This window comes from Eumetopias jubatus, unplaced genomic scaffold (assembly GCF_037043125.1).
Source record: "Eumetopias jubatus isolate StellerSeaLion01/CBP00866 unplaced genomic scaffold, mEumJub1_p1.0 scaffold_10, whole genome shotgun sequence".
Taxonomy (NCBI): Eukaryota; Metazoa; Chordata; class Mammalia; order Carnivora; family Otariidae; genus Eumetopias; species Eumetopias jubatus.
In genome coordinates this window covers 10,349,957-10,362,338 of record NW_028274816.1, presented here as the reverse complement: position 1 = coordinate 10,362,338, position 12,382 = coordinate 10,349,957, and the positions used below count along the sequence as shown (strand labels likewise).

At 42.6% G+C, this 12,382-nt stretch overlaps 1 protein-coding gene across 3 annotated transcripts in view; it reads right to left on the bottom strand.

Moving 5' to 3' along the window:
- FTO (FTO alpha-ketoglutarate dependent dioxygenase) overlaps positions 1-12,382 on the bottom strand; it is a 372,292-nt gene that overhangs the window by 154,027 nt on the left and 205,883 nt on the right. For all 3 annotated transcript variants that reach the window (XM_028093842.2, XM_028093856.2, XM_028093848.2), the window contains exon 8: positions 4,067-4,191. In XM_028093842.2, coding sequence (XP_027949643.1) covers positions 4,067-4,191 — 125 coding nt within the window. The remainder of the gene's footprint in view (positions 1-4,066; positions 4,192-12,382) is intronic.

Here is a 12,382-nt window from a genome sequence, read left to right as displayed (position 1 = left end):
CCTTTCCACTGCCTTCACGGCCCCTTTCTGGGAACTTGCTAGAATCTCATCCCCCAGATACATGCTTCAACTGGCTGCCGAACGCATTTTCGCACGCCCAGCCCCTCACGCAGTGCTTTGTGTGTGCTACGGATACGAAACATACAAAAATGCTAATGGACTCAACTCATTCTCCCTTCAGAGCACAGAGTCACAGGCTGTGCCCGCCGGCTCCCAAGAAGTACGGAGCATTGTGAAGCCCAACGTTGCTGGTGGGAAGCCAGGACACTCTATGTTCACAGGGAGCTGGGAGAGAGCTTTAAGTAGATTACTCTTATCAATTAACAGTAAGTAAACAAGCAGCTTATGACCCGCCCATTGTTGGCAAAAATGAACATCTCTATGATGGTTCTTTGAAAAAGGAATAAAGAAAGGAACAAATCCATCTACTCAATTAACATTATGTGCTTTTGTCTTCCTTTTACAGACAAGAAATCGCAAAGTTGTGGTAAGAACAAAACAGTGTCTGGGAGTGACACGGATACTCAGTATCCAAACATGCGTAATGTTCGGTGGTCAGAGGCTGAAGTGGAATGCAATTTTTTGGTAGAGCATTTTCTCAAACGCTTGATTTACCTACATTCGCTCAACTGAGTGAGCGAGCTGAAAATAAAATATCTGACTCTCATTCCGACGTGTTCAAGGCAAAGGAAGCCCATTCCTTTCCTTCGGCTGGCTACGGATAATTATTCCACAACAGACATGCCCTCAAAATTCTCCACGATGGAGGAAAGGCGCTAGGGATTTGTGGGAAATAAACCAAGGCGCCAATGTTTTGCTATATTTTATTTAGAAAAACAACTCGGGCACGGACATGGAGCTGTACCTTTTCTTCAGTGCACTTTTCAAATGATAATTTCTTCCACTGTCACCATTAAATCTTAATCCATTCCAGCTCCTTGCATGGGTCATTGAGTCTATATGTACTGCTGTTATTTTAAAATGTTTCCCCTTGGTAGGGAGAGAGGGGGAGACAAGACGTTGAGAGCCAGATGGGCCTTCTTCACAGTTCATTTATCAGACCTAATACGCGGGGCTCCACCCTCTTCTCTCTCACTATTGCGGTTAAACCTCCATATAATTTGGTAATCATTTTCATTATCGGAGAGTGACCCTCACGCAGCCTCACCCGGGACACCCAGTCCCTGCAGCTGCTCTTTTTCTGCCTTTTCCTACAGTAGACCCTAAGAACCTCAGGGTTTATTAGCTGCAGACTGACCTTTGGGCTGCAGAGGTCAAGAAGGGGTCAGATCAGAGGGCTTGCCCAGTTCTTTAAAAGCTATAACAAGCTGTCCATCAGGCAGAGTGGACTGTATAAACAAAGCCAAATCTTCAGAAATTCTGTACCACTTCTGTTAACACTTACCCAGCATTCACACAGCTTCTCCTGATGTACTTTGGATCATTCAGCTCGGGGGAAGTGAATAGACAGCCCTAATAAGCCTATTTGGAGAGGCTTGTTTCTGGGATTACCGAGCTTGGGGAAGGAAACCCACGGCATTCAGCTGTGCCTCTGGAATCGCAGGGCTGTGTGACACTGTGACAAACTCGGTTACCCCGAGTCAGGCAGAAGTGACACTTTCCTCAAAAAGCTAAATTACAGGGAACATATGCTTTCAGTTTAAGAGACTTCAGGGAGTCCCAAACAATGGCGCGGCTCTTGGCCTGAGAGAGAGACAAGTATTTTAAAACCCAGTTACAAGTTCGGCTTTAAAATATTCTCCCTAATATCATTACTGCAGGGGAGCCTGTGGGGCGGGGGCGGGGGCCCTTTATGACAATGGCCTCCCACGAAAGTCTCCGCTGACCTACATTTCTTGAAGTTGTACTATTCATAACGCATTCTCCAACGTGCAATAGAAGGTAATTAGAGTCATCTGTATTTAACTTTCAGAGGAAAAAATTTCTATTATCTAATCTAACTGATCCCCTGATAGCTTTGATGAAAGTAAAATACTCTAACCTATTGCTTGGCCTTTGGCGAGCGCTAATTATTTTCTGTCAAAGCACATTTTTCCTCGTGTAATTCCAAAGTACACAATGGGCCAATCTCTAAAACACAGGCGGCTCGGGGAGCACGGTGGTGGATGTTTTATAACTTTCACCACCACCAGCCTGATGGCTACTCGGGCCAGTGCCCGGTTCCAGACGGTCAGAGGATGCTTTGATGAGGAAAAGAGAGGTGTATGGTAACAGTCTGTTTATACAGATCATATGGATGAGTCTTTTAGATAGGTCACTGGGATGGGAAACATCAAATGGGGGTGGAGAAGGGGTGGGGGGAGGATTATGGTTATTTAATACTCTGAAGACACTTTTCCTTCTGAGCTCTCAAGACATGACCCTCTTGAAATTTGCTTTCAGGTGTTTAGTTTTAAAGGGGCCTGCAGAGTGTCAGCTGCTAAGCTCTTTCTTTTCTCCTCCCCTACCACAAAGGACTTGAGAATTTCTGTTTCAGATGCTAGACTCCATCAACTTCAACACTGGCTCCAGCTCCTGATTAAACTGTTAGCAGTAAGGGCCAGAAATGCTGAAACCAGACTCCTTTTAAACAGGCCATTTTGGGCATGTTGTCTGATGATTTGGTGTACTAGGAAATTATTGTTAACAAACCAAATGCACTCAACAGAAGACATCCATCCTCAACATTTGGTCTCTGAGCTGTGCTGTCTTTGGAGGGATGGTGGGGGGGGTGGTGGAAAAGAGATTAGAGGGAAATTCTTTCTTTCTCTCTTTCCTATTTAATAAGAATCACCCTGGGGGGAAAGATATAAAAGGTTAAACACAGAGAGAAACACATCTTAGATGTCCCCACACGGATATTCCAGTATTTAATAAAATATGCATACTTTAATGAATATATATGCTGAAGTTGGAATACAAGAAAAGTTAAATTGGAGATTATTTAATTACTGTAGTTGAAACTCTCATATACTCTGATCTGACTACACTACGAAAAAGAGGGGAAGGGGAGAGTATCAAGGTGAATTTTAAAATTATTCTTTTAATGCAAGTCTGAGTTTAGAGATAATACATATACCCGAGCAGCAAGTTTCCAACACCCAGTCGGAATGCACAGTTCATACTCTTAAACTGTCTCCTTTCTTGGAAAATGCTCATCTTTAGCCTTGTTCAGACAAACCAATTTTCATGATAACTGTTACTACTAGTAAAGCCACTAATTATTACAAACTCTGCTGCTGAACTCATTTGGAGAAATATTATGTCTATCAATGTTCTTGACTCCCAGGCACACAGGATTTTTAAGCCTCAAATAAGACTCGGAGACAAAAATTCAGCATGATCTTCCTGATTCCTCTCCCTCTTGCTGAGAGACAGGTGATAATTCAGCAATTTTTACCAAGTGCAGATCTAAAGGGTAACCCTAACGTTTGGGGGAAGTAGTTCCTGCCTTCCACCCATCAATTGTTTCTCAAATAAGAGCGGGATAACAGAATCTAGAGTACACAAGCCTCAATTCTGCAAAAACTCATGATTTACGGAAACTTTGTACCAGTAGCAGCTTTCTAACCACAGGTAAGTCCATAAGCAAAGAAACTAGGTTGAAGCCAACATAATTCCTACTTGGCCAATTCTAAAACTGGGATTTGATAAATCGACCACTTTCAAGCAAACTGCCTCTCACTGAGTGATGTAGGAGCACCGTGTGAATTTCCCAGACATCTGCCCTAACTAGGCAGCAACGTTAGTCTTTTAGAGTGGTGATTAAAAGGGTCCTTTGGCATCAGCTACTTCTATTCTGTTATGCTCAGGATGCAACCACTGATGCAAAACGTTACACTCAGGGATGAATCATACACACCTACAGATGACATCATGGCTCATTACAATTAATGTAGTAGGTACCGTGTGCAGGAGAGCTAACTTTGGCTGAGAGCATCTATAACTTACTGATTTTTCATGGCCCCTCCAATGAGAGGCGTAAGATGCATCGTGAGGAAGGGCTCAGCCGAATACATCGCGGTGTTTTCAGGGACGACAAATCCCATTTCATCAGAGAACTGACCTGGCATGCCACTCCCTCCTCAAGTTTTGACGTGTGGTGAGCAAGGCAAGGATGGCAGTCAGGATTTCATTCCTTTGTTCCACGGGGACCCCCTCTCTTCTAACTTCATGAAGCACAGCATTTGTCTAGAAGGAATGGTCCAAAAAAAGAGAGAGCAGGAAAAATTAATAATAAAAAAAAAGCCCATAAGCAAATAAGGACAGTAAATCAATGGCTTTTTTATTACAGTTCCCCTGCTAACAAATCAATACAGTAAATGATGGTCAAAAATGGCCAGCATATATTTTGTATTTAATCAATGTACAAGGCACATAAGGTAAACTCAAAAGCTTCATTGCCTTAAGTAACACATCGAGATACTGTGTGTTCTCACTCTAATTTCGTCAGTGCACCACCAGTCTTTTTCCTGGGAACTGCCTCCCATGAGCTATTATTAGAAATGATTTTCACGTACACTTCACTGTGAGTTGTTTGTTTTGCCTTTTAAAAAAGAGCAGTCTCTGACTTTCGCTCGCTCTGTTTCCTGCCACCCAGCTGAGGATTTCTGCACTGCCTCTCCTGTCTGAATCATTAATTTCTATTTCCAGCCACGCAAGCAATTTTTTTTTTTTTTGGTTCACTCATTTTCCTTGCTTGTTGCAAATCAAAAGCTTGCAAAGAAAGAAACAATGAAGGCTTCCAGCTTTAAAAATCCACGACATATTTCAAATGATATGTACAGGGATTCTTGTGCATAGCAGCCTTCCGATTTGAGGAAGAATCACCTACTCTACGGTCACGGGTACGGTCCTTCAGAGAAATTAGGCTCACAGGTGAGTACAAAAACACTCCAGCTTCTACCGAGCATTGGAAAACATCCGATGCTGCCTTTAGAAATAGTGGAAGCCCTACACATCATACCCCGCTCACCCTACCAAGGAGCATTACATCAAAACTCAAATCCGAAAGTGTCATTTCAATTTTATCTACAACTCACTCCTGTATGCTCGTTTTGCACGCATGTGTTTTAAATGTGCAAATTCATGTAATGTAAGAAACAATTAAGAAAACAATATAGAGGATTCTATTGGCACCTGAAATGTGAGCGAGCAAATGCCTTTCGAGTTTTAATGCTAGAACTTTTCATTGCACATATTTATCTTCATGTAACTGGAATAGAAATCTTGAGAATTTAGGCATGTTTTTCATTTAAAGTTGGTGTGGCTTCTTTGGAGATGTTATACCCAAAGCAAATACTAAAAGGAATGAACCTGTTACTTTCTTTGTACTGGTTGCTTATCTGACTGATGCCAATGCCTTCATTCACTTAATGAGCACACTCACCATTTGGTCCTCACGTAACTTGAAATACTACTTCCTTACTCCTCTATGGCATTCGGCAGTGTATACCAAATGCCGTCCATGACAGCCTTGAGAAGAGGTGTAATGAACATCTGTTGTCTGGCTGCCTTCTATCCAGACCCCGTCCCCCTTTATGTAACAACATCAAACCTTCTCTTAGGGAAGTCTTTTATTGTATGCAGTCTTAGAGAGACTGCCAACTAAAAAAAGTGTCCCGCTCTCTCCCATGAAGGATGTGGGCCAGGCCAACCTGATTCGCTTTTCCAGGACTTGAGACACTTAAGAAGAATGACAAAGAAAGGGAAAAAACTTGGAGGCTATTTATCAATTTCCTTAGTTCCTACCACCTGTGGTCCTCAAAGTATTCCTGGTTTCCTGAACTTTCTGAGTAGAGATCATTCCTCTTCTTTGGATACCATGGAGTTATCCAATATCCTCTGAATCAAGTCCCATTTGGTTCAAATTCACCAGAATCTTGTTTCTGTTGCTTACAGTCAAAAAGCCTAACTGATACAGAAAGATAAGATGGGAAATAGTATCTCCTCTGTTAAAGGATCCAGGATAATATGACTAGCACTAGCCCAGAAGAGGACCCTGATCTCTGCCTCCTGGGTCCAGAATAACATCTACTAGACCAGGCCATATACCCAGTCGGACACTCTGAGCTTCGAGGGCAATGACATTTTTAGCCCTCTAGCACAGGAAGAAATGCTCATATTCTCTAGGTGCTTCTCCCGCATGAAGCCCAGGCTCCAAGTGGCTAAAGCAGGAGTTGCAAATGCAAATACCCACCAGAGCCAGAAAGGTAACATGAATGAGTTAAGCAAGATGACCTGATGAGAGCATGTGCTCTGCGCAAAAAAGGCAGTCACTGTTCAGCAACAGCCAACTCCACCATTCCGAAAAGCTGTCTCGGTGGTGCCGGATTCGTGAATTTTCAAAATAAACAAGACATCTGTCTTGATTTTTTTTTTTTTTTTTTTTTACGTGAGATCTCCTGACTTGTACATGCTGGAAACTCATTTTTTTAAACTGTTAAAATACCATGTGGCCAAACAAGAAATGCCAGTGACTGAAAAGAACTCAGGCAGCTGCTCACTGGTGACCTCTAATGTAAAAGACGTCTAATTTTGGAGAGGTGCTAGCATCGATGGGTACTCTAGCAAAAGCAGCGCCCCTTGTCTGTGATGCCCTACCTCAAGTATTTAAAGTTGGAAGGAACCTCAAAATGTCTTGTAATTTATCACTATGTCTATAGGTACATATTATTTTCCCAAAATAATAAGCAAAATGTTTCAAATAGAAAAGTACACATCCAGAGGACTCCAAGGACATAAATAAAATAAATTCTCCTTGTGACTGTATTAAAATAACTTTTTAAAAAAAGTCATTTATCTCTTCTTTACCTTTTGCATCATTCAAGTTTTATCCAGAGGCCCTTGGTTTCCCTGATCAGCCTCTGAGAGGCGAAGGAGAAAGGATTTAAGAAAGCAAGTTTCACAATGTCGAGGACCCTGTTTATTTCACTACTGCATCCCAGTGCTTGCCTAATGATTTTATAAATATTTGTCAAATCAGTAAATAAAGAAGGAACTTGAAAAACAAGTATTGCAAAAACTAAGAGCAAGAGAAGACTGTCTTTTGAGACTTTACTATTAGATAAACTTGTAAACTCATACAATATACTAAGAGACAGTTACGTGCTTTACCAAGGTGCTCTCTCCACTTGACAAAAGGCTCCACTTCGAGGTCTATTTAAATAAATAGTCCCAGTAGTGCAGAATCTCCCAAACTTCAGTCATTCTAGCACAGTCTCAAAATTCTTGCCACGTTTGTGAATGAGGTATACAATATTTGGTATTTTTATTTCAAATGACCCACATTTTAAAGTATAAAGTAAATTAGCTTCAAAAGAAAATTGGAAAACCACTGGTACCTGTCTTAAATGAAAAGATAACTGCAAAAATAGGGGTGCCTGGGTGGCTCAGTCAGTTAAGTGGCTGCCTTTGGCTCAGGTCATGATCCCAGGGCCCTGGGGTCGAGCCCCACATCGGGTTCCCTGCTCAGTGGGGAGCCTGCTTCTCCCTCTCCCTCTGCTGCTCCCCCTACTTGTGCTTTCTCTCTCTCTCTAACAAATAGAATCTTTTCTTTTTTTAAAGATAACTGCAAAAACAATATATTAAAAACAAGGCTAGGAGCGCCTGGGTGGCTCAGTCGGTTAAGCAGCTGCCTTCGGCTCAGGTCATGATCCCAGGGTCCTGGGATCGAGCCCCGCATCGGGCTCCCTGCTCAGCAGAGAGCCTGCTTCTCCCTTTCCCTCTGCCTGCCACTCTGCCTACTTGTGCTCTCTATCTCTCTGTCAAATAAATAAATTTTTTTAAAGATTTTATTTATTTATTTGACAGAGAGAGACACAGCCAGAGAGGGAACATAAGCAGGGGGAATGAGAGAGGGAGAAGCAGGCTTCCCGTGGAGCAAGGAGCCCGATGTGGGACTCGATCCCAGGACCCTGGGATCATGACCTGTGCCAAAGGCAGACACTTAATGACTGAGCCACCCAGTCACCCTCAAATAAATAAATTAAAAAAAAAATCTTAAAGAAAAAAAAACAAGGCTATATGTTGATTTCATTCTAGATAGATGTTGCTTGCTGAAGGCTCTGGGACCGAAGCCTACTGTGTCGTTGTAAATGAGGCCATTAACAAGTCTTGGTGAAAGTTAAAGACACGAAGACCTCCTTGACACAAAGATGTGGACTGAAAAGGAGCTGAAAAGGGGGTTCAATTTCTCAGTGTGATCCCCACTATCTGCGGGGTCCTGGAGCGCCACCTAGCGTTCCCCTGGTTAACACCCATGGTCCACATCCCAAGCTCTGGATGCACCACCTTACTACAATGATTTTCCAACACTTCACAAATAAAGCTCTTTTTTCTCCAAGTGTATTCTTACAGGGAACTCAATATATAAAACAAAACAAAACTGGAGCAGTTCTCTTTGAAGAAGCTGCTATGGAGGACCTAAAAGCTCCCTTTGTCATGGGGCATCTCTTCAAAACCCCAAGGAACTATGAAACACAATTTGCCAACCTCAACCGAGAGCATTTAAAATAGCGTTCAAATTTTTTAAAGTTTATACATTGTTGGTGGGAATGCAAAACACTGCCATTGTGGTAAGCAGTTTGGCAGTTTCTTACAAAGTTACACATACACACTTAACATATGACCCATCGATCCCATTTCTGGGGATTTAGCTAAAGAAATAGAAGCTTATGTGTACACAAAAACTGCTACAAAAATGTTCATAGCAGCTTTATTCATAACTGCCCCAAACTGGAAACAACCTCAATGCCCTACAAAGGGTAAATGGATAAACACACTGTGGTACATCCACACAAAGGAATACTGCTCAGCAGTAAAAAAGGACAAGCAATTGATAGACGCAGCCACTTGTCTGAATCTCAGGCATACTGAGTGAAAGAGGCTGGTCTCCAAAGATTAAACACTGCGTGATTCCATATACCAAACATTCTGGAAAAGACAAATTACAGGGATAGAGAACAGACTGATGGTTGCCAGGGATCAACATAGGTGAGGGTTTGTTACAAAGAGGCAACATAAGGGAATTTTTGGAATGACGGAACTATTCTGTATCCCCACTGTGGTGGCGGTTACGTAAGTTTATACATACTTTAAAACTCATAGCACTGTATATCCCCAAAAGTCCATTTCATCATATGAAATAAAATTTAATTGTTAAAATTCATTTTCATCACATTTTTAAGACAACAAAGAATGCAGAAAGCAAATGTACATATAAATACATCTGAATAAGTAGTGAATAAAAAATAGAACTATATCTAGATTACGAAACAAATTCTGTTACCAAAAAAATCTTTTCAAGATATTAGAAAAGGATGGGTGAATTTAGATTGAGCATTCAGACCCTTAATTATAGTATTTCATAAAATTTAGAATGAAAAGAAGCCATTGCATAAAAGTTAATTTCAGAGTGTCAAAGAGCATTCTTTTGACAAGAATTAACAGTGATATTTTTCTCCTTATACTAGTGTTGGCTCCTTAAGGGTTGACTGTATGCAGGAAATGTTAATAGCCCATTTTCCCATCAGTAGTAACACAGAACTGTCTTCAAACAAGTACCAATTTTTATTTATTTATTTTTTATTTTTTTTATTTTTTATTTATTTATTTGACAGAGACACAGCCAGAGAGGGAACACAAGTAGGGGTAGTGGGAAAGGGAGAAGCAGGCTTCCTGCCGAGCGGGGAGCCCGATGCGGGGCTCGATCCCAGGACCCTGGGATCATGACCTGAGTCGAAGGCAGACGTTTAATGACTGAGCCACCCAGGCGCCCCACAAGTACCAATTTTTAAACAGTCTCCTGTTACCGAAAATACTCCCTCCCCTCTCCTCAAAATAGAGGGCAAGTAAATCAGGGGTTTAGAAATGATGCTCTGGGGGTTAGATTTCATTTCATTAGTAATTCTTTTTCAACAGAAATTGATGAAAATGCTGGCCTATCAGGAAAAGACTGGCAATATTCTTAAGGCTGTTAGTTGCCCAGATCCTGGCTGTCACCTCCTAGCTGTGGGCCTTTATCCCAACTGCAAAATGGTGATGACACCAGAGCCTCTCCACGGGTTCTTGTGAGGAGGAGGTGCCCAGACATACGCCACTATGATTGGGATTGTTTCAAACTCACGAATCAGTCTCGTGCTAGGTTGTACTATTTCAACGAAAACATTCCTGCCAGTATCTATGACTTCACATGGAACATCTGAAAAGGCAATCAGGCAGCCACTGAAGGATCACCACCAGAAGAACCACTGAAGGATCACCACCAGAAGAAGCCTCTACCAGGAGCCAGAGGCACTTGCATCCCCCTAGTGGTAGGAAATCTTTACCCTCTGCCGGTGGGTTTTATTTTTAGAGTCAGTCCCGGTCTTCCTTGACACCGTTCTCTCTCAGGCTACCACCCAATACGTGTCCTGACCTTCTTCATCTCCTCTGGGGGTTCCTCGACTGTTGCTGGCCCAGGGCAAGAGCCCTGGTTCTCATGTGAAGTCTTCTGTTTGCTCTCTCTGGGAGTGACCCCCCCTCCAGTGTCCCTAAGGTTCCCCTATAGACTGATGACTTTGAGCAGATCATCTCAGCCGAGCTCTGGCCCCATATAGCCCCTGACTGCCTATCGCTCCTTAAAAATACCCTTCAAACATGGAGTCTCAACTTCAGCTTGCCCACATCTGAACTATCATTGCTTTCCCATCGCTTCCCTCTTCATTGACCTGCTCTTTCTCCTGTATTTCACTAGAAGGGCAAATGGCACCACTATAAACTCCATCGCCCAATCCAGATGGCCAGGGCTCATCCTATTGGCCTCCCTCTCCTTTCCCTGCACTCCCAGTACCTAAACTTTAAATCCTGTCATTCCTCTCTGTTCAATATCACTCAAACTTATTTTTTCCCCACTGCCACAGGCTGAGTTCAGACCCATCTCTTGTCTGGACCATGCAGTGGCGTCCAAACTACTCTCTCTCTGAGTCCATCTCACCCCCTCACAAATGTTCCTCCTCCAAGAGGGCTATCTCAGGGTTAAAGGAAACAAGGAGCTTCAACCTCCAAAACCTCACCTAAACCAGAGTAGCTCTGTTCGTATATGCTTCACTTGTTGTCATTTGAGACCAAAAAACAAACCAACCAACAAACAAAAAACCTTAACTTTTTTTAGAAGCCGGAATTCTTAACCTGACCAAAATAACCACACCAAAACAACACTCCTGGTCACTTCTCAAATTTTATCTCTTGCCATCTCCCAATCCATTTAGAACCAATCAATGTCAGTTCCCTGAAAATACATGGCCGTTCTACACGATACATTTACCTGTTGCATAACTGGCCAGTAACTACTAATTCTTTATGAAACACCTCCAAAAAAAAAAAAAAAAAAGAGAGAGAGAGAGAGAGAGAGAAACACCTCAAATAACACCTCCTCTATGAAGTTCTCCACGAACCGAATCCCTCCTCCCAATTACATAGAGTTGGCCACCCCTCCTTACGTGGCGCTGCTGAACATCTCACAAACCATGCCACGCTCTGTTGCTCTTATTTACTCACTGGATGCTTCCTCCTCCAGAACGGGAGCTCTGTTAGAGCAGCAGGCCACTGCCCATTTCCTCCCAGTACCCTCCAAGGTGCCTACTTTGGCACCGTGTCATGAAAACAGACTCCTGAGAGATGCTTGTTGAATAAATGAAAGCAAATGACATGCCAGAGCATGTCTGGTAAATAAGATGAACTATCAAGCCACTGAGTACTATTTGAGATCAAAAACAATATGTGAGACAAGCTCTGGTTGGATGCAAACTGTACCTGATGAGAATTCTAAGAAAAATGTTGTGGAAACGATTTTTAAACAATGGCATCAAGAAAAATAAGGCTATGCAATCCCCAGGTGACCACGTAGAAGGGCAATACATATCTGGAAGGATGTATCTGAAAGTACATCTAAAAGTTTTACTACACTGGGATCCCATGTAATCTTTCCAGACCCTCCTAATAAGCCAAGAAGTCTCATTTTCTTCACTTCAAAGACAAAAAACCTGCTTTGGACTGTGGCAACCGACAGTATCCTAAGGACCTGTAAGAATTCCCCAGTGTTTTCAGCTTCTCCTGGCTCAAAACTTTATGCATAAAACCAAAGAAAAAATCCACAACCAGAGAGGACAAGGAAGGAGGGAAGAAGGGAGGGAAGGAGAGAGGTTGATTTGAGAATGAAAAAAGAAAAACCAAAACTCTAAGGTTCTAAGAAGCCTTGAAATTGGGGCGCCTGGGTGGTGCAGTCGGTTGAGCGGCCAACTGTTGGTTTGAGCTGAGGTCGTGAACTCGGGGTCACGGATCCAGTCCCGTGCCAGGCTCTGCGCTCAGTGGGAAGTGTGCTTGAGATTCTCTCTCCCTCTGC